This window comes from Vanessa atalanta, chromosome 5 (genome assembly GCF_905147765.1).
Source record: "Vanessa atalanta chromosome 5, ilVanAtal1.2, whole genome shotgun sequence".
Taxonomy (NCBI): Eukaryota; Metazoa; Arthropoda; class Insecta; order Lepidoptera; family Nymphalidae; genus Vanessa; species Vanessa atalanta.
Window position 1 is genome coordinate 2,108,313 of NC_061875.1, and position 23,909 is coordinate 2,132,221.

General features: G+C 33.1%; 1 protein-coding gene across 1 annotated transcript in view; it reads right to left on the bottom strand.

The window, feature by feature from the left end:
• Positions 1-5,959: 5,959 nt before the first annotated feature.
• The window catches only part of LOC125064141, a 50,519-nt gene continuing 32,569 nt past the window's right edge, over positions 5,960-23,909 (bottom strand). Inside the window, exons 4-11 of the mRNA XM_047670971.1 lie at positions 23,470-23,608; positions 9,926-10,042; positions 9,441-9,689; positions 8,802-8,906; positions 8,092-8,322; positions 7,469-7,628; positions 7,066-7,196; positions 5,960-6,599 (exon numbers count right to left, since the gene is read on the bottom strand). Of these exons, the coding sequence (XP_047526927.1) occupies positions 6,465-6,599; positions 7,066-7,196; positions 7,469-7,628; positions 8,092-8,322; positions 8,802-8,906; positions 9,441-9,689; positions 9,926-10,042; positions 23,470-23,608 (1,267 nt within the window). The 3' untranslated portion in view covers positions 5,960-6,464. The remainder of the gene's footprint in view (positions 6,600-7,065; positions 7,197-7,468; positions 7,629-8,091; positions 8,323-8,801; positions 8,907-9,440; positions 9,690-9,925; positions 10,043-23,469; positions 23,609-23,909) is intronic.

The following is a 23,909-nucleotide window of genomic DNA, read 5'->3' on the forward strand; positions in this document are numbered from 1 at the left end:
AATTCCTTGAAACAAATATATAAACATGAAATGGCAGTATTGAATTCAGAGAAACTAACTACTTTTATTGAGAAAACGTATTAGGAAAGCACGTACGACAGAACAAATCAAATTATCAATCATGTTACTGTTTTCCGACTTCGACGAATCGTTCGAGTTATACAAACAATGTTCGATTACTTGCTACTGGATACAGTAAATACGAAGCTACTAACATATTTGTCATATACGATACACATAAAGATAGCAAATAAATCTATTTAATTAAAAATATATATTTATGGACACTGTGTGTATTTATCTTCCATTCATCTCTATCTAGTCGTATATTAAGTTATGTCTACTCTTACACGTAGCAACTGTTTCCTTTTTTGGACTTCCTAGTAACTGATATCCACTGCCTATAAACTTGTAACTGTAAACTATATTCACCAGTCCTTACATTAACAATGTGCCCCCATTTTTTGATTTGAGTGAAAAGATATTATGTGCCTGTAACAGTGGAGTGGGCTACTTCCCTTCCAAACCCTTCCACACCCTTAGAAATGGAACACAACAATGCTAAGTATGGTTGTTTGATGTTAGAATATCTGATGAGTATGTGCTTCCTACCCAGACGGGCTTGCACAAAGTCCTACCATCAAGTAACCTTGACTGCTTCAATCATTTTTATGTAGTAGAAAATCTATTAGAAAACTCATACGGTGCCGCATAATTCGACATAAAAATTTAAGTTCGGTCAGAGTTCTATAGAGCGAGCTACGCTCGGAGCATCTTTGATAGATAAAATAAAATCAGAAATTATATTACGAAGAGTAGAACCGGAGTTACCGACTTAACTTGCAAAATTAGAAAAATGAATTGACTACTATGATTGGCCATGGATTTATAATATTTGAACCCACTGTTGAAGTAGGTGATGGGATTCGGCGTCACGGTAGCATGCGAAAGCGATCCTGTGGCGCCCGCCGAAAGACGGAGAGGGTACCGCTGGTTTTTTAGTGGGTAAACCCGGCGTAACTGGGCGCACTCGGCGTCCAGGGCTCCGTGGAGTCCAACACACCCCCCCATCTTCCATCACGTGGGGGAAGCGCGTAACGCGTTTTTCCAGCGAGAAAAAAAAAAAAGAAAAGGTGATGGGATTCGAACCTGGAAGCTGGAAACAACTTTGGCACATCTTCGGAGAGGTCTTTTTCCAAAAGCAAACTGCGATTGGCTAAATGATTTAATGATGTATATAATTACATTAACTTTGTTAAAATCTTAAATATTATATTACGTATATGTAACACAGCACTCTTAAATTTTTGTTGACTTTGATCAAACACAAAGGCTGTAGAAAAGGTCGATACTTAGCGATAAGAACAATTTATTATACGTATTAAATAGTTTAGCAGTATTTACATTTAAAAAATACTTTTTTGTAGTATGCAATACATAATTATTATTACTATTATCTAATATTTATAGTCCAGTCCAACATATAGGACATAAATTGTCGTACACGACACACGAAACACAGCCGAGTTATCGCAAAAAAACAATATTAAAATTTTCTCTCAAGATGGCGGCGACATTTTCAAGTTAAGCTTTTCTAAGCCCTCCCTACAACATATCCATAAATCAGCTTTCTCAGGTTATTTGAATTTCCATATGTATAAAATGACTGGAACAATTATTGAACAGATGTATTATCCTTATAAATAAAAGTGTCCTCTAAGTTGTCTTCATGTCGAATCCAATCTCAAACAGCTATAATACGACACATTTGAAGAGTAATGTGCATTTTTTTAACTTGTTTTATCGTGTTTATTCAGCGCGTCTAGTTTAACGACTTTCAATTTATCCCTTATTCCCTCGGTCTGAAAGTGATGTATGTTTTGTCCGAAAGTGTACAAAAAATAGATTTTCCCTTTAAATGGATAAATGGTTTTTCGGCTTGTAGCTCGCTGGATTTAGATAGTGTCAAAAATATCAATGAAAACTTCAAGGTCGTTTTTCACAGAGTTCTAGCAAAATATACGTAACAAGAATAAAGATTAATTGTTTTTTAATGAATATTTATGTTGAGAGTCTGCATACTTAAATGTTGTTTATTAATGTATAATGTGTATGTGTATAATAGTGTGTGTTAATATGTACGTAACTTTTCTATGTATATGAAAACAAAGTCTTGTGTTATGTTTAGGAGACACATATGGAAAATCATGCTTCTTAAGACCAGTTACTATATAGAAAAAGTCATTTATTATTATTATTATATTAATTAGTAAAAACGTATAAATATTTTTTACAATTTATTAATTATGAGCCGAGATAGCCCAATGGTTAGAACGCATTCATCTTAACCGACGATTGCAGGTTGCACCCAGGCGAGCACCACTGAATTTTCATGTGCTTAATTTGTGTCTATAATTCATCTCGTTCTCGGCGGTGAATGAAAACATCGTGAGGAAACCCGGATGTGTTTTATTTAAACGAAACTCTGTCACGTGTGAATCCATCAAACCGCATTGGAGCAGCGTGTTGGAATATGCTCCAACCCTTCTCCTCAAAGGGAGAGGAGGCCTAAGCCCAGCAGTTGGAAATTTACAGGCTGTTAATGTTTATTTATCATGTTAGAAAATTAAACTTTTCTATGTAATAAGTAGGCGGACGGGCAAATGGATAACCTGATGGTAAGTTGTCATCACCGACCATAGACATTGGCGCTATAAGAAATAAAAAACATTCCTTACAACAATGCGCCACTATCCCTGGGAGCTGAGATATATGTCCTTTGCGTCTGTAATTACACTAGCTCACTCACCTTCCAAGCCAAAACATAACGATACTAAATATTACTGCAGGCGGTAGAATATCTGATGTGTAGGTGGTACCCCTCCCAGCTGGAGTGCACAAATCCTAGCTGTTGAAAACGTATTTTGTGTGTCGTCGTCTGTTCACATATACCAGAAGCGTTTCATATCAATTGTGTAATCCCTTATTTAGCACTACTGTAAATAAAACATAAGAATATATAATTTTACTATTTTCCGCCCGTTGCTTCGCCTGCGTGTATTCTCGCCCTCATTTGGGTCAGGTTTTATCCTATGTCATATTTTGTACTCCTAACTAAAGGAATGCAAAATATAATGATGATCAACTGAGTAGTCGAGATCATCATCCTCCTGCCCTTATCCCAATTTACTCAGTTTTAGATTTATTATTACATATTATTGTATTTAGGATTGTGTCCAAATGATGTTGAATTATTAATAATGCACGAATTAAGACACGGTGAATAGTGTAATTTTTTCATGCTTTAATTTTAACTAGAAAGCATGGTAATCAATATTACTGCTCTGGACATGAGCGAGTATGCCAGACGAGACTCGAGCTTTGATTATAAATTACCTGAATAGCTTTTTCTATAGCTCTAGAATTAAAAAGGGTACGTGCACTTTGTATTCAATTATAATATAATAATCATTAATTAATAATAATTATTATGATAATTGTAAAATTGTAAATTTCTTCCTTTTTGCTTACGTATAAAAGTCTCTCTCTCACTCTCTTATAAAATACAAAACATTGACAATTTAAATTTGTAATATAATAAACATTGGAACATAAAGTAAGGTGTGAAGTTGTCTATTTCGAGTGACATGACTTGATGGCGGATGGGCAACTTCATCGTGTGGTTTTCTTGACACTCCGAACGCGCATCAAAAAAAAAAAACACCAAGAGAATTATAACTTCAAAAATTTAATACAGGTACACAAGTCTCATTCAAAGTAATGTTATGATACTACAAATAAATTAAATACTACCTAGTGGTAAGGAAAATCTTAGTGAGCTATTACCTACTAACCGTAACCTGTTTAACAGAGCCTTCCTGTTAGCTGACAAAGGATAAGTTTCTCATTATTTTGTGGAACAGTGCAATTTGATCCAGGAAATTGTTCAAAAAGTTTTTAGTGTAAAATTTAAAAGAATTTAAAAACTATTAAACAAAGCGACTTCTTATAGGATAACACACCTTCGAATTGAATCGAATGCATACTAGTAATAAAAAAAAAAACTAAAATGTTCGATAAAAAAATAGACAATATACCTAATCCCGCTGAATATTTCGTAACATGTAGATATTTCTTTTCGGTGAAAGATTTTTGACGAATAATAAGCAAGCGGGATTACATATGTTAGACGTTTGACTTCGGGGCTTACCGATGACTCGAACAAAGGAAAAAACGTAGTAAGCGTTATTGTAAACTGATGCGTAACAATTTGGTCTTATTCTTTACTATGGAAATTACTCTTATCTATTACTCATTTGGAGTCCAAATGACTTTCAGTTAGGAAAGAATATATATATATATATATGATATAAATCTAATTGCATTTAACTGACATAACTTTGTATTTAAAGTGTAGGAAAACAGTAACTAATGAGTTCCTTGCTGGTTATTTGTACTTCTACAGTCCGAACCAGTGGAAGCTTGAACTTTAATGAGGTTTTGTAAAATTTCAATTCAAAAGTGCTTGTAAAAGCCGATTTAAATAAAATATATCGTAAAACAAAACTACTACAGTCGATAACAGAGGTGATTAATTAAAAAAAATGAGTTTTTTTAATAAAACTAAATAAAATGTATTATTTTCTTTATTTGTATATTTTAACATTTTTCATTTATCTTCTTTCATTATAAGAACACATATACGTTTTTTTTATTATATCTTTATTTTACTTTTTCATTAATATTTTAATACAAATATATTTATTTACAACCATTTTAATACATCGATGTACATTACAATGACAATTACAAAAACCCAATGGAGCTACAATTAGTAATCATATTTAAAATTAACGCAAGTAGTAAACTTTATAAAAGCTATTTGGCCACATGTAATTCGTTGAAACAGACATTTCCATTGGCACGCCAGTATTTTAAATTCAATATAAACATAGATACACAAGATATATTTTAAGACGAACGAAGGGTTCCGTTTCGATAGATTAGAATAGAAAAAAGGCGAAATAAGAATGTTTTTGAAATTCGAAGGAATGTTTTCGGTACCATCTGCAGAATAAATTATTTAAAAAATATGTATATTCTAGATTGAAGCTAATTAAGATTGGGACGTTAAATATTACCCTTTATTTATTTATTATTCATTTAAAACAAAAGCCTAAACCAAAACAAGTAAATCAGTCTTGAGTGATTCTTGCTTGATATACTACATTTAACATTTACTTTTTTCTTTTTTTTTACTTTTAAGGTCGTGTATATAGGCATCATATTCATAGCGCTTAAGATGTATCATTATAACGTAATAATAATAAAATAAATAATAATTGTTTTGCTATCGTTACAAAGCCGCAATAGTTTAGTAGAATGAACTTGTAAATTATATTTTTCTTTTCCTTAATTTGTTTTTTAATTCGATTAAGTGATAGCTGTTTGAAACTGCCACATGTCTACCACCATCCGCACTGAATCAGCGTGGTCGAATAAGCTCCAAACCTTACCTTTAAGTGGATAGAAAATCTATGCCCAGACGTGGGACATTTACTTTTAATAATGTTGTTATTATTTAAAAGAAAATATTTAATTCTCAAACTGATATAATTTTATCGTCCTATAATTAATTTTAACATCAATTAGGATTAATTTTACGCAATTAGTGACACATATCGCTAGAAAATATAATAATATATAACTACAAAATTTCAAGAAGAACTACAGAAGGACAGAATATTACTTACGTATAAATTAGTCTAACTACCGAACGTTAGTTGTAGACAAAACATTAACTTCATAACAATTACGCTTAGAATTTTCAAAGATTAAGACGATATCATATAAAAAAGATATTTATCTTCTCAAACATTTATTTACAAAAGAAAGGGAGCTATTACAAAGATTTTATATCTAAGAAGTATTTTAATATAAGCTGATATTTTAAAAATATGTTATTGAATCTAAGACTTATTGTTACTTACACGAACTAATGGGTTTACCCTTTACTTGGTGTTATGCGTTATGGTAATACGTTATATTAATGTCACAAAAATATGTTTATGTTTATGGTAATGTCTATTTATGATTATTTAATCTGTGGTCAATACAATGTTTATTGCTACGAATTAATTGTTTAGAATTGAGCTTTCCGTATCTAATCACCTTTAAACCTATCTAGTACAAACAGGATCATCCGATCATGTAATGAATTTAATTAGATTGGTATTAGTATCTTAATTGGTTATTGTTACTAGACATTTATTTTACTATTAATTACAAACATTCATAAGAAAGTGTTACACACTAAACGGATACATTAGGAGGACACAAGAATCCGTGCTACTTCTACGAGACGATGGCTCCATCTGATATTAATACGGCACGGAAGGTAGCAGGCAGGCGGATACGTGTGGCAACTGCCGCGAGTCGCGGGAGTCGACCGCGGCGCGGGCGCTTCATATGGCGGGCAGGAGCGGGCTCGGGGAGCGAGGCCGCCGCACACTGCCGCTCCACGACTCCATCATATCCTCGTCTCCCTGCACACGCGCACTCGACATACTCTCAGCATCACACTCCTCAACCTCCCAACTCTGAGATCGAGATTTTGAGATCATTTTAACGGGAGTAGGGCGGCTAGGGGACGCTACCACTTGGATCAACAGCCAATCGTCTTACACACGCCACTGACATACATGAAAACATACGGACACATGCAATCTCGTTTGAAACCGAATAACACATAATATAATAAAACTTTGTTTTAATCAAAAATACACATAGAATAACAACACCAAAAATTCAATTCAAGAATTATTCTTGGATCGAATTGAAACTTGAAGATAAAAATTATATAACAAATATAAATAGTTCATACAGCCCAGGCAGCGAGTAGTAACAAACATACATACTTACATACATATTTGTCGATAGCTAATAGATCTAAATTATCAAATGCACATTACAAAAACTCGCTAAGGTCACTAGGGGGTGCGTGCGGGTCGTGCGAGTATAAACCACGTATTACGGTGTCAACACTTACATATAAGAGGTAATTACCATCATCGTGTGTGGCGCGGGCACGGAGTGCGGGGGCGGAGCGGGCGGTGCCATAGGTGGGGGCGGAGCGGGCGGCGGCTCAGGGGACGCCGCCGCCGGCGAGAAAGACGACGGCGCGAGAGGAGACTGGGCTATAACAAACCATCGCATTTATCTGAAGATCCCCAACTGAATACCCAACACTACCAAATTCTATTGTCTATTTACATAACATAATTTTATAAAGATTATGCAAGATAAAATCAACAAACAATTTTATGAAATTTATCACATAATAAATTAATCTTAAAAATAAATCAAGCAATAATTATTATTCACCCGTTTTCCTTGTTTAATACAATTGTAGTATCTAATTAAAATTATAATATCTGCACATACGCAGTTATAGATCATTAAAACTTACCGGCCGCAGTAAGAGCGAGTACAAACTGGCTCCAATGCACGCAACATCCACAGCACAGCTGAAGTGCCGCGCGGCGCAAAGCGCGGTGAAGCGCTAAGAACAGCAGAGGATTGACCGCTGCGTGCACGTACGATATGTGCAGTGTTATTTGGAAATATAGCTGTTGAAAATAATTAGCTGTATTAAAAGGTTTTCAAATCAAAATTAAAATATTCAACATTATTTGATTATCTATCAAATTTAAAATTATAAAAATTCCGTCGCAATAAATATATAATCTCTTCTGCTGAATAAATAAAGTTTCTATAAGTAGCCTTTATAAACTATAACCAATATACGTTTAAAAAAATATCCAATGAAACCTTTTTGAACGAACTTAACTTGAATGTATATCTACTTAATATATGTATGTATATGTTGAGCGATTTGTACACGTGACATCACGGATAGTGTCGACAGGTTTCCATATATTTTACAGATTTTATTGAAAACATTTTGTTTTAATTTTAAAATAACCAATTGTCCTTATACATCGTATGTATTTTAAGATTTTTGCACATTAAAACGAATTTCAGTTAGACCACATTTAAATATCGAACATGGGGATGTTAGGGCAAACTCACCTCGTATGCTACGTGCGATGTCAATGCCGGGTGGTGCAGCAAGGTTATTATAAATAGTGGTCCCCAAAAGAGGACGTATGCAGCGGTGATAACTAGGAACATTCGCACACGTCGGACCCCTTCACGCTCTACTCTAGCGAGATACCCTCTAAGCCTCCGACCACCTCCAAGAGGTAAATTGGCACTCCCAGTGGGTCGGCATTGACCATCAGCCAAAGCCCCATCTACTGTCTGAAAGAGTTATTATTTTAATTTATGTGCTTGCTGAAATAACTTTTTGGAGGAAAATAGATAAAAAATAATAAATATTTGAAAAAATACAAGACAATTAGAATCGGATCTATATATGTATATCTAAATCATTAAGGTCAGGTATATCAAGGAAACTAATTAATTTAAAATATTTTATTAAAATAAGTCAAAAATGTTAATATAGAATAGTACTAAGTAATTTTTTTTATGTAAATAAGATGCATAAAGAAAAATAAACGGTATTTTGCTGAAGTATTTACAAATACGTATATAAGACTTTTTGTTGTGAAGAAGTTTGAAAAGTTTTGTGAAGAATAAATTAATATTCTAAATTATAAATTACGAACCAGAGGACGGAGATTTAGTATCTCCAAAAAATTATTCTAACCCAGCACACCTTTAAAATTATCTAGATGAGAGAATTACGTCTACGCATGCAATGCATGCATAATACATACCCTCGGTCCAACGCTGTTTGGAAGTGAATCCATGCGCCTGTTGTCTCCAGCCATGCTGACGAGCGTGGTTACTAGACCAGCTACTCGTACGGCTTCTACGTTAGCCTGCATGCGATAAGATTTAAATTTTATCCAAATTTTGACACTCGTGCTCCAATTTTGAAACGGAACTTGAGACGTCGGTAAACCGATTTCGGAACGCATGCAGCCGTCGTGGCCACGTGACGCCATTCCAAATAAGTTCATGCGCGAAAATTTAAATCTTATACATAAAGTTAGGTGAATATTGGCAATACACCAACTCAACTTATATACTTTTTATACATTGCTCGTTGCAATCGCTGACGTTGCGACGAAAACGACTCGTGTAGCGAAAGACTTTTCGGAAAACTTGAAACAAACAACTGTCGTAATGGTAATATAGCAACGCGCTACCCTCGGCGTCGCTATTGCTAGTTTTATTGGCTATAAGCGATGAATGATATGCAATATCGTATCTAAACATGGAGAAGTGAAACGAACTAATTACACTTAATACGATGAATGTGATATGCAAATAGTGGAAGCATTTGATAAGTTAGTTAAACTTCTCCAAACCGCTCTGTGTCATCATACTCATTAATATAAATGATTACTAACCTTAGTGAGGTCTCGGTGGAGTTTCCGTAAATGGAATAGTGTCAATCCAACGCAAACGGTGTTAACGCCAATCCATAGGGCATTTAGGACGTAATGTCTGAAAGGCCCTCGAACTAAGGGGCAGGACGGCGATGGACCGTAAGACCCGTAAGAGCCGGCGCTCGCTGCCAATGCTCCAGATAAGAATGTTGGTCCAAGGTTTATAGTAATTGACGCAAACCATATCATAAATGTGCCGAAAAGGACACACTGCAAAAAAATTGCACGATTTAAAAAAAATAATAATTGTAGTTTAAGTGAACTATATGGAAATCCGTATTGAATTATAATCGAAGTGTATTTACGTAAGAATATATTAAGTTTTTTTTTTTTACAGTTAATAACATATTTCATTGCGATCATAAATTTATATATATTTTTTCCAAATGCGTATCTCGGCTAAATCATACCAACTTAACTTTATTGTTTTAGAAAGACAAAGGTACCTGAGGACTGTCCATTAGCAAGGGAGCCGATAAATCAGCTTGCTCTTCCTCGTTTTCAGGAAAAATGGGGCTGTCGTTGAGGACCGTCGTCAGCATATTTACTGTGGATACTGTTACCTACGAGAAAACGTTTTTTGTTACAATTATGTACTAAGAAACAAATGCACTCAAACTCGGTTGAATTTTGATTTTGTGGACAAATTATTATTGGACACACTTGTGATGAAAATGTATTTATATTTATAACAACAGGTTTGTGTATAAAAGAAAATTAATTGCGTTACTCCTCTTTGTTCTTATAAAGAAAGAAGTCAAAATAAATTACATTTAATAAAACTTTATGATTAGAAAGGTCCAGTGGTGTTAACACGAATGACGCACATATGTTAGAAGATTGGGGGTTCAAATCCGGGCAAGCACAACTCAATTATCATGTACTTAATTTGTGTTTATAATTCATATCGTGCTTGGCAGTAAAGGAAAACTTAATGAAAAATCTTCCAAGTATCGAATGAGAATATGTATTCAAGGAGCATTGGATATTAGAGCAGCGTAGTATTATACTTATCTCATTGGTTGGACTCAAACATGGACCATTTCTACTAACTTATAACGGTCACAATACGTTTCGGATTCTAATTCTTCCAAAAAGAAAAGTCAGCTGAATTTTAACTGGGGTAATTCTGGTATTTTATAACGGTTACTAAATGTTCCAAATTCTAATTCGATCCAAATTCAAACAGCAACGATTACGTTTTAATTCGATAGCGATAAATAACAGTTTGCAAGTAGAATTCCCTTAAGTCGATTAAATTATTTATTGTATAGTGATTGTCACTTATTTATATAACAAACCAAGACATGTACTAGAGTTGAAGCAATTACAAAGAAATAACTAAATATTTCAGCCGTTTTCTAGAAAGATCCTATATTTTCGCTCGGGATTTAAATCTAAATTTCGTGCATCGTTTACGCTTTGATTGACATTGATGAATCACCAAGTTTATAGTCGTTTTAAGACCACCTAACTTATATCACTGGTAATACTAAGATTATGATAATTTTTAGTCTTTTCTTTGAATAGTTTTTCTGATCACCAGAATTAATTTCGAATTATCTATACTAATATTATAAATGCGAAAGTAACTTCGTATGTCTGTTACGCTTTAACGGCTAAACCAATAAATCGAATTTTACGAAATTTTGTATGAAGCAAGATTGAGACCCAAGGAACCGTGATGTTAATCTGACGACCGAGCCCTAAAACGCGAGCGAAACCGCGGGCGACAACAAGTTATTGATATATTTTCTATTGTTTTTAGTAACCATTATAAGAGAATACAATTAGTATTGTGTATAAGCCATGATTTCCTAAATATAAGTATTCAAGTAGAACCGCGATGGCTCAGTGGTTAACCACTGATGACTGCGAACTTGAACCAAAGCATCACTGAATTTAAATTTGCTTAATTGATGTTTATAATTAATTTCATGCTTAGCGGTGAAACAAAAGATCATGAGGATATACACGTCCATTTGTTGAATTTCAATGAAATTCTGTCACGTGTTTATCTACCGACCCGACTACATTTTAGCAGCTGAAAGTAGTTCCGAACTTTAACGTCAAAGGCAGATAAATTCTTAGATCATCGGGACGTTCACGGCTGTTATTTTTATTTACTTTATCATGTACAACTTTTAAAAATTCATTCTAATAAATCACAAGAATAGTGTTATCTTATTCGCTCTTAAAACTTCGATATATCAACGTTGTGGAGACACAAGAGGGTTTTTGTGCTAGTTTCGAACAAAGGCTGTTATCAGCCATGCGCAACCCCTATACTATCGACGCTGGCCGTGACTTCGAACACAAAATCTCTTTTGGATTCCCTTGGCAAACTGCCACTAAGCAATCAGGGTTTTACGATGCAGGTAATTAAAATCTAATCAAGTATTCATTCGCTAATTATTCAACGAGTTTTCAACTTTTACCTTAATGTAATTTTACGTAATAATATTAAATTACAAAATCCGTAAAGGCACAGTGGTGAAAATACATGAAATTTTGCCAAAATGTTCAGGTTAAAAACTTTTTGATCAGCGTTAGAGAAAGACGTCGTAAGTGAGCTATTAAGCGTAAGTATGAAAATCTCTCACATAATATACATATATACACAACTCGCTATGTGGTCAAGGATAAGAAACCCAAGCCCAGCTAATAATTATATATTAAGCCTGTGACGATCAACCTGATTTTATCATCTGTAATTATGTTTATAAGATATCCATAGTTCAAGATTAAAACCTTACAATTCAGCATTGAGAAACACATTTTAAGTTCATGTAGGTTCATTAGATGTGACCCTAACTTTATTTACAATCAAGCACGTATGTCATTAACATTAAACAGCTCAATTAAAATTTGGTCAAACTTCAAGTTTCAAAGGGAAATAACTGGAGTAAGGATAAGAGGACAGTCTAACTGTGATCTTAAGAACTTTAATACACACAACTTATTATTACACACATACGGTTGGGTAACTTCTAAACTCTGTTGAGTTATTAAAATAAAATTATGTGAGTAGGTTATTAGATAGGATATCGATGAGAATCTGCCACATGTATCCACCAACTACCAAGCTTTTTATCACGACCTGCGTTGCCGAGAAGTGTATACACCGGTTTTCATGGGTACGCCAGATCGAGGTCCCGGGTTCGATTCCCGGCCGAGTCGATGTAGAATTATATTTATGTAAATTTAAATTTATATTTTAATATATGTGAAATATTATTATAGAAACGAACCGAGCTGCAGAAAGTATGTAAAGTAAACTTAGTATTATAAGTTTACCTTTAATCTTCGTTTTTGTATAATGATCGACTGTTTCTGTCTTAAAAGATCTATGTTAGATTTTAAATTAACATGGTTATTTTTATTACTAACAGTATTTAAAACGGGATATTTACCATGTTATTTATTTTTATTTGGTGAACAAGACATTCGTATATAATGTCGAAATATCGAGCTCCACCAAATAAAAATAAAAAACATGGTAAATATCCCGTTTTAAATACTGTTAGTAAGATCTATGTTGTTGTAAATATACGTAATAATGTCGTAAATATACTCTGAGTTCTGACGCAACTGTAATTGCGTACTTTATTAAAATCATCCCGACAAATTATCAGTGAGATTCACCATTGTAGTCATGAGGTTTATAATATGGACTCGAAAATATTTGGGACGTTTGTATTTAAGAGTCAGTGAACCGCCGCGCTGCGGTCACGATCCCTCGGCGCAGCGTCTCATTGAAATAACTTCGAATCTAAGGTTAACAAGTTCTCCCTCAAGTCAACTCTCGCTCAAACTTTATGTAATCAGCGTTATAACTTATATTTCTGAATGTCACTTCTGAAAACAGAAATAAACTTCAAGCTCGAAGTTAAATTTGTTTTTTTATTATCGAAGTACTGATTTTTGTTGCGATAAATATGAGATTGTAATGAGATTATTTAATTAAATTAAAGTTTTAATACATTTGTAATTAACAATATAATATAAATATAAATAATTAGTAATATCTAACAGTATAATTAGTAACAACATTTGAATGTCACACTGCTGAACTAATTCTTATTTTCTTTTTGAGGAAGAGGCTTAGAGCTTACTCCACCATGCTTCAATAATGTGGGTCTGTTGTTTTCCATCCATTGAATATAGGTTTCATCGCGATGTTTTCCTTCACAGCGAAGCACGAGATGATGAAGGACAAATTAAGCACATGAAAATTTAATGATGCTTGCTTAGGTTTGAACTTGCTAATAATTTGTTAAGATTCACGTGTTCCAACCAATGCGCCATCTCTTTGTTTTTATAAAACAATTATTAAAGTAAATGTTCATGTGTAAAATCTTTCTAACTGGACAAAGTTTTATTAAATTTCATAAAATAAACACGAAAATGTCCAAACATGAAACAAGTACAATTTTCCGAATGCGTCAAAAGCTTTTTAAGTTTAATATATTCTGGACGAATAAATCTCTTCGACTTGACCGTCGTCAAGCTACGTGGGTTTTCAATTTCCTTTTAGAAATTGAGTTTTTTATGTCAGTGAACATGTTCGTGGGTCATTATCGAAATATTGAACGCTATGACACTTACTTTTAAAAAATCGAACACGTTACGGCTTATTGAGTATTGAGTATAGATGTCTGATGAATTATAGCTTAGGGAAAAATAAACCGAAGTGCCGAGATGGCCCAGTGGTTAGAACGCGTGCATCTTGACCGATGATTGCGGGTTCAAACCAGGCAGGCACCACTGAAATTTCATGTGCTTAATTTGTGTTTATAATTCATCTCGTGCTCGGCGGTGAAGGAAAACATCGTGAGGAAACCTGCATGTGTCTAATTTCAACGAAATTCAGCCACATGTGTATTCCGCCAACCCGCATTGGAGCAGCGTGGTGGAATATGCTCCAAACCTTCTCCTCAAAGGGAGAGGAGGCCTTTATCCCAGCAGTGGGACATTTACGGGCTGCTTATGAAGTAAGTATTACTGGCCAGTAGGAGGCAACTCTTTTATAGTAAAAGACATATAAAATACTTTTTGCAAGAGATTAAGTTTTGCCTATGAAAATAAATTGATAATTCAACGTCTATATTAAAAAAAAATTTTCGTTCCAACACTTTGAAGCTTCGCAGCTTCAAAGTGTTGGAACGATATCCCACCTCCGATTAAGAACAGTACGTCTCAAAATAAATTTAAGGCACAATGCAAGCAATGGCTTCTATCAATGCAAAAGAGGCAATGTGTCTGGACAAATGTGTGTAAATAAACCTAATATATTTAATTATTATTTTGATTGTAACTTATTAAAATATATATCGCTATTTACTTATACATTTTAAATATTATTATTTTTATTCAATATGAAATATTTTCCTTTTACTAGAATAAAAAAAAAACAAACCTCTCTGTTTTAATAATGCTTGCATGTTTTTTATTTTAGCCTATTGGGCGTGTAAATTGTATTCACTTTTATTATTTGGTAATTATGTTTTCGTTTACCTTTTACTGCAATTACTGTAACGTTTGTGTTGGCAGCATATGTACAAGGCGTAGACTGAAAAGCAGCCTAGCTGAGACTACGACCTTTTCACCAAATCATCAAATCTCATATTGTTAACTTTTTTATGGTTTTGTACCTTAATTTTGTTTTTGTTTCTTCTTGGTGAATAAAGTTACTTATTATTATTATTATTATTAATATGCAATGTTCTTCTGACTATTTTTTTACTGGCAATCCGGGAGTCTGCAGTTACTACACCGATGTCGCTGTAAAATAGGTTACCCATCTGTGTCTGAAAGATATCCTATGATAAAGGTATCCATGCAGCTGCCAGTTTTATACAGCTTAGCATTAATACTGAATATTGCTACGTACTTAATTTCAGGTAAACTCACATAATAACTTGAAGTCCATTTATGTGGAAATTGTTTATAATTTTTATAGTACCAGTGTGGCCTAAGACATACCATCTGGACCATATCTTTGCCTAACTATTTATAATTAAATTTACAAAAAAAAACGTCGATGCATGATGGCCTAAAAATAATCTTCAAGCCTTGATATAGATCATCCTATTTAATGCACTATCATCGCAGTATTGTAAAATTATTATTTTATAATTTTGTAATTTATAAAGAAGTTCAATTTAAAAACACAAGAATACATTCAATTTTTAATATAAAAAAACAGACTAACAGAAATAGATAATGCTGGCTGAATTCATTCGAACCTTCCGAATTACTTCTATTTAAAAAATCGTTATAGTTTTTATTTTGTCTATAGAAATGAATGTCGTAATAACTGATTGTGATTAATGAACTGTTGAAGTTTTATGCAATATATATGTAAAGAAAGAAAATAATTTCTTTCCTTAATCTGAATACGCGCGCGCATCGTTAGTTCGACAGTTAGCCGCGGCGCGTCGCGTCAAGCTGGCTGTCATTGTCAATTTGCATGAATTGTAATAAGTTAATTTTAGTGAAATCGAGAGGTGATAAGAATAAACTTTTATTGTCGTTTCTTTGTTTACAGAGCAACAAAATTGAAGTTTTTATTTCTCCTCTTACAATAAAAATTAATAATTGTCTTATAAAACGACAATACTTGTTTAGAATGGCACATAGATTGCAGTTTGCATTTAGATATGAGGCATCACAAACCGACAGTAAGACGAGTGTGATCGCCATAACCTCAATTACAACAGAGGACAACAAAAAGTACATACTGCCAGACGCTGATACATATGCGATTCGCCACACAGCACTAACTAAGACAGAAACCTATAAAAGAGTGAAAAAAAGTTTAAATCAAAGAGGTCAAGAGAGAACAATATGGATTACCTGCACCGATGAAATGGTAAAAATTTATTTGGATGAAGATAATAATTTAATGTTTAATGACTTATATCTAAAAGAAATAAAAGAAACGGACGTCATTGCATCCACGCAGAAAAATGACGGTCAGCTAAATCTAAAAAATATATCAGAAAGATTTATGATTGAGAAATTTGTATGTAAATTCTCGAATGCAAAACAATGGATAGAAACATTTGAGAATGAATGCAATAGATTTGATATTAAGAAAGATACAACGAAGATAGAAATATTAAGATTGTTCTTAGACAAATCATGTGCAGACTGGCATTCAGCAACATTGAAAACTTTGAAAATAGAGGCTGGATGGTCCGAGTGGAAAGGTAAATTTTTAGATTCATTTGCTGATAGAGGATGGAATACGGGAATGTATGCCATATTTTACAAATATAAAGAAGGATCACTAATGGAATACGCCATAAGAAAAGAAAAGCTATTATTAGATATGGACGAGAATATTGGTGGGAAAAGCCTGGTGACACTTATAGCAGCTGGTTTACCTGAATCTATTAGAAACAGAATTGATCCAGAAAAGTGTGAAACCTCAACGAGATTACTTCATGAAATAAGTAAGTGTGAAAGTTTGGTAATTAATAAAAGCTTTATAAAAAAGAGAGAAGAGAAAGAGTATAGTAAGAAATACATTGGAGGGAAAAAGCCATGCAAAATTTGTCAGGACTTAGATAAAGGTACTCGGTACCACCCAGAACAGTCATGTTGGTTTAAAAAAGAAGGAAAAGAGATCAAGATGATTGGAAGTAATTCTGTATTAGAAGTAAATCTAAGTGAAGAGACAAAAAACGAGTAATCACACCATTGATAAAAATAAATATGTTATTAGGAGACAAAATACAAGTGAACGGAACATATGATTCGGGTTCCCAAGTCTCTCTAATAAACAAAAGATTAGTTCGGATACAAAATAATTCAGAAGATACAAATAGGATATTATTAAAAACGGTCAATGGTGTGACATACACAAAAGGACTAATAAATGTAAAAGTAAAAATTTTTGATATAGAAGAATGTGTTGATGTTTTCATTATAGACAAGGTTGATTTTGAAGATTTCATTATAGGACTAGATATGATAAAAAAATTCAGATTAACTCAAGATGAAGACCTAAATATATTACAAAAGACAAAGATGGAGATAGATACCATTAAGAAATTTGAAGAGATAGAAACAACTAAAATCAACTTTAATGAGCATGTGAATAAAAATGAATTCGTGACAAACCTACAGCTCTTGGAAAACAGCAAAAAGATTCAAATACAAAGTTTAATAGATAAATATAATACTGTATTTGCCAGAGATAAATATGATGTAGGGACAGTAAAAGAATATGAAGCTCGGATAGACTTACTGGTGGACAAATACTGCTGCAAAAGGCCGTACCGTTGCACAATAGAAGACAAAATAGAAATAGAAAAGCAAGTAGCAAATTTACTAAAAAATAACTTAATTGAAGAATCTTATAGCCCCTTTGCAGCGCCAGTTACTCTGGCATTTAAAAGAGATGAAAATACAAAATCAAGACTCTGTATTGATTTTCGTGAATTGAACAAGATAGTCATACCACAAGCACAACCATTTCCATTGATAAGCGACTTGATAATTAAAGCAAGAAACTGTAAATATTTTACTACCCTTGACATAAATTCCGCATTTTGGTCCATACCACTACGCATTGAGGACCGACAAAAAACAGGATTTGTGACACAAGATGGACACTACCAATGGACTTGCTTGCCCTTTGGACTGAAAACATCACCAGCAATATTCCAGAGAATTTTATCAAATATATTAAGAAATAATAATTTGAGGGACTTCACTGAGAATTACATTGATGATATCTTAATATTTTCACAATCATTTGAAAAACACATAGAACACATAGAGAAAGTACTTATCGCAATAATAGACACAGGTTTCAGGCTAAAATTTCAAAAATGCACCTTTGCAGCAACATCCGTAAAATACTTGGGACATATTATTGGAAACAATACGGTAAAACCAATTAAAGATAATATTATTTCGATACAGAAATTCCCAACGCCAAAAACCCAAAAGAACATTAGACAATTTCTAGGGAAGATTAACTTTTACCACGAGTATATACCGAATAGTTCAATAATATTAGATCCACTACATAAGTTACTGAGGAAAAATGTTCAATTTTTATGGTCAGAAGAGTGCGAAAAATCTTTTTCTGAGATAAAGAATATATTATGTTCACAACCAGTACTGGAAATATTTGATAAAGAATTACCTATTACGATTTACACAGATGCCTCGTTGAATGGCATAGGTGCAATATTGAAACAAATTCAAAAAGATGGAAAAGAAAAACCTGTTGGTTACTTTTCAAAGAAACTCAATGATTCACAAAAAAAGAAGAAGGCAATATACCTTGAATGCTTAGCAATTAAAGAAGCCATCAAGTACTGGCAATACTGGTTAATTGGAAGAAAATTTACAGTTTTTTCAGATCATAAACCACTAGAAAACCTTAACATAAAGGCTAGAACAGATGAGGAACTTGGGGAATTGACACTTTATTTGTCACAATATGACTTCAACATTAAATATATTCCGGGTAAAATTAACACTGAAGCAGATAGTCTCAGTAGAAATCCAGTTTTGGAAGACAATGATAATAACGAAGAAATTTTAAAAATGGTAAATTTGATAACATTAGATGACATAAAGGCCGACCAACAGAAAAACGAAAAAATAGGGAAAATGAAAAACAAATTAATTGAAAGAAATGGGATACTATACAAAAAAAATAGAAAGAGAGAAAAAATTATATTATCTGAAGAATCAAGTATAAAGCTAATAAAAGAAATACACACCGAATGGTGCCATTTAGGGATTAATCAAATGATAAATAAAATCAGTCCTTATTATACAGCAAATAGCCTAACGAGAAACATAAAAAAAATATGCAGTAATTGTGAAACCTGTGTAAAAAATAAATCTAGGGGCCAAAATAAATACGGATTGATGTCACATTTAGGGCCAGCATCAAAACCATTTCAAATAATGTCGATAGATACCATTGGTGGCTTTGGAGGACAAAGATCAACAAAGAAATTTCTACACTTGTTAGTTGATCATTTCACAAGGTTTGCGTTTATCTTAACATCAAGAACACAAAATGCTACAGATTTCATTAAGTTAGTGAAAAAAGTTCTTGAGACAGAAAAAATTGAAATATTACTTACAGATCAGTATCCAGGATTAAATTCAAAAGAATTCAAAGAATTTTTGAGAGATAATGATGTAAAACTAATCTTTACTGCAGTTGATAGTCCGTTTTCAAACGGACTCAATGAGAGATTGAACCAAACGCTGGTTAATAAAATGAGGTGCAAAATAAATGAAAAAACGGAAAAGAAAGCCTGGACAACAATTGCAAGGGAATGTTTAGATAAGTACAATGAAACCGAGCACTCAGTGACAGGTTTTGCACCAGTATATTTATTAGAAGGAAAAGTCACCAGCATTTTGCCACAAGAACTACGACAACCAATAGATACACAAACTTGGATCAAAAACAGAAAAGAAGCACTAGAAAGAACGATCAGATCACATACATATAATAAGAAATTATTTGATAAAGGCAGAAGACAAACTGAATTCAACATAGGGGAACTAGTATATATTGAAAACGGAAATAAATTGAATAGGAAAAAACTGGATAATTTAAGAATCGGTCCATTTGAAATAATAGACAAAATATCGAATACAATATACAAAATAAAAACAGGCAGAACAAAAAAGGATACAAGCCTATACCATATAACAAAACTTATTCGAATGGAAGACAATATAAGTGATTTAGAGGATAGTACTGAATAAAAGATGCAATTGTAATGAGAACTACTGAGTAATTCTCATCCTGGAGGAGGGAGATGTAAAGAAAGAAAATAATTTCTTTCCTTAATCTGAATACGCGCGCGCATCGTTAGTTCGACAGTTAGCCGCGGCGCGTCGCGTCAAGCTGGCTGTCATTGTCAATTTGCATGAATTGTAATAAGTTAATTTTAGTGAAATCGAGAGGTGATAAGAATAAACTTTTATTGTCGTTTCTTTGTTTACAGAGCAACAAAATTGAAGTTTTTATTTCTCCTCTTACAATAAAAATTAATAATTGTCTTATATATATGTAAGTAGTTTTAACTCTGTATACAATCACAGACGGTAAGCCTTAGAAGATGCCATCCCGACATCAGACGATTATTTATATATCTTTAAAAGTCATTCATAAAAAATAACCAATCTTAGTTGAACTATTTCATATTGAAATTGTTTAACTTGAGAAAAGCGCCTGTCTAAAAGTCGGCTTGTGCTGTGGGTTAGAGTGAGAGAGGAGGAGCCTACCGCGGTAACGGTATGCGTGAGAGAAAGGGAAGCCAGACCGTAATGCGTTACGTAACGAAAAAAAATATTCTTATTTCTGTAAAGTTTTCAAGTGATCGATACAAATACTTAGAATATTTAAAATTAGAGAACTATATCTGTCGACAAACTGTTCTGTAATTTGATAAAAATTTATATTTAAATTATATAAGAAATAAATACAAATACTTAATTACATATAGATACTGTTACTCGTTATAAATAGCATGCGATTGACTATATAAGGATTTTTTTTGACACATAATCAGGATTATAGGGTATGTAATTCAATTGCTACTTCTAGCTCTGCTCTCTATTACTAGCTCTGTTACGCAGTGCGGACTGCGGCCTTATATTTCGTTGACTTCAGTCCGCGTTATTAATATCAATTGCGATTTATGCTACCTTCGTACATTTCAATACTTTGAAATGGGATATTAATTTTCAATAAGCGAGATTGTTTACGTTCAATATGATTTAGATTCCGATTCATCGATGTTAAATTAAATTTTGTATGAATTCACACGGTTTATGTAATTATCGACTTTGAACCACGCGGTATTTTAATGAAACGATTGTGTAAACAATATACAAAACAATACTATAATTAAGGACTTAATTTTCATTTAAATTTATTTAACAATACTAAGATGTAAATATGTAAAATGAAAAAAAATGTAAAATGTAAATATGTATGTATACATGTAAATATTATTTACATATTATAAATGTGAAAGTAACTCTCTCTGTCTGTCTGTCGCTCTTTCACAGCCAAACCAATGAACCGAATTTGACAAAATTTGGTATAAAGCAAACTTGTACTCCAAGAAAGGACAAAGGCTACTTTTTTTGCCTAACACATGACAACCAACCCCTAAAACGCGAGCTGAGCCGCGGGCGCCAACTAGTTTAGATATATGTTATTAATTTTTTGTTTAAATATATATAAAGGTTCAAGAAATGTCATCGATGAAACCATATTCAACCCCGGGTTAGTACATACACGTATAGTATTAATTGGTCCGATATAAGTCCGGAATCTTTGATTAAGATCAAGGAGTGTTCTATCTGGGTCATCTTGCCTCCCAAAATTAAATTATTTTAATGAGAATATTTTTAAAGGACCAAGTATGCTAGTGACAGAGGTCAAACGAGTTCAAACTCGTTGAACTAACTGACTACAGTCAACCATAAGTGTGTAAAGGAACAACTTGATACTAAAATTGAACTTAGTGAAAAGTGGGTTATTTACTTTACTTACAATGACACAGACGAAGTAGATAAGTGTGTTAAAAATATTACATGCAAAGAAGTATAACTAAAGGTATGTTAATTTTAAAAGGAATGCGCAATATTGCATGCATTTTTTTTGTTTTTTTTTTTCATATTTTTTTATATTTTATTTTTCTTCTTTTTAGATAAAAATTCAACGAATGTTTTGTTTAATTATACATTTTTAACTAAATAGTAAGTAATATATTACAGTAACAGCCTGTATATTTCCCACTGCTGGGCTGAAGCAGGCCACCCTTGGAGGATAAGTTTAGGAGCATATTCCAACACGCTGCTTCAAAGCGGGTGTTGGTTGATACACATGTGGCAGAATTTCGTTGAAATTAGACACATGCAGGTTTCCTCACGATGTTTTTCTTCACCGCCGAGCACAAAATAAGCATAAAAACTAATCGGTGCTTGTCTGGGTTTGAACCCGCAATCATCGGTTAAGATGCACGCGTCCTAACCACTGGGCCTTCTCGGCTCTCGTAATATAAGAAAGAAGAAGTTGAAAATAAGAAAGTAGTTAAATTTCTTCATCATTAGATTAACCTGAATTGTGAATTTTAAGAACAACTAATAACCATATAATGTGAAGTAACATCAAAAGGTCACTAACCGATAAAACTGACTCGGTTTTTTGGCAAGAATAATATCACTTAGTCTACATTTATACAGATTTGTAAGCATTTTCAGTTGTAAGATATTCCGTGTGGTACATGGTGTTGTGGTTGGCTGTGGTCCAAAAAAATAATTGGATATTTGCATATGTGCAAAGTCTAGAAAAATTCATGAGCTATAATTTTCCGGGAGGTAACTTTGCAATCGTATACCAGCTTACGAAATGCACTAGACTAAGGAACATCATAATTTTAACAAAAATATTTTTTCGTCAAGTGCAGTGCGATGTAATTTCACTGGAAATCAATTAAGACCTGAATATGCATTTAAATTAAGTCTAAAATTAATAAAATGAACGACTACTTTTTGCGTTACATCGCGCAAGAACTCATCTTCACGAGCGTAGGCACGACTATGTGCTACTGCTATATTGTATCATGCTCCCCTAGTATTGAATCATTCAGCGCGTATTGTGGCAAGCTTTCGCGAATGTTCGCGTGTAAACGCAAACCGGCTGGCTACGCAACGCTCTGATTTTTGACATATGTATTTATAAAATAAGCCACGTTCATAAACACAAAAACTTTAATAATTATGCTTAATATGTATGTGACATATTATATTTGTGAATTTGTATTTTTAAACAACGTCATATTGATATCAAATAAATAATCTCGATTTACTACTAGGTTATGCAGTTGCAAGAACTGTCTTGATATTTATATTAAATGGAAAAATAAAAATAAAAGTGTATGTGTGAATCCTTAACAAGAAGTAATATAATACGAGTACTCACAAGTAATAGAAATGCTGTTTCCACTAACGAGCACTTGTAGACTGGCTGGCAGCGAAATACGGCGATACCGAGGGGCAGCAGTATGGCTGCGCGTGCGCAGTCTACGATCGCTTGGTGGAAAAGGAGACCGTGTGACCACCTGTGAAATATATATAAATATATTTTATGCTTTATATTGTGATTCATTTATTTTTCATTTTATTTCATATTAATCTGTTATTATATGCTAAAATTCATTTAATTAAGACAACATGAATATATATCTATCTTATCTTATAAAATATCTTACTCTATTTTTCACTCGCGGCTTTTTTCACGCGCGAGGGGTGGGGGTTTGCTAAATAATATATCTCTATCGACTATGTCTCCTAATTTAATGCCGAAAAAAATCGTTTTTTTTGTTGCTTACGAACTTGTTAAATCAGGGTCAGCCACTTTAA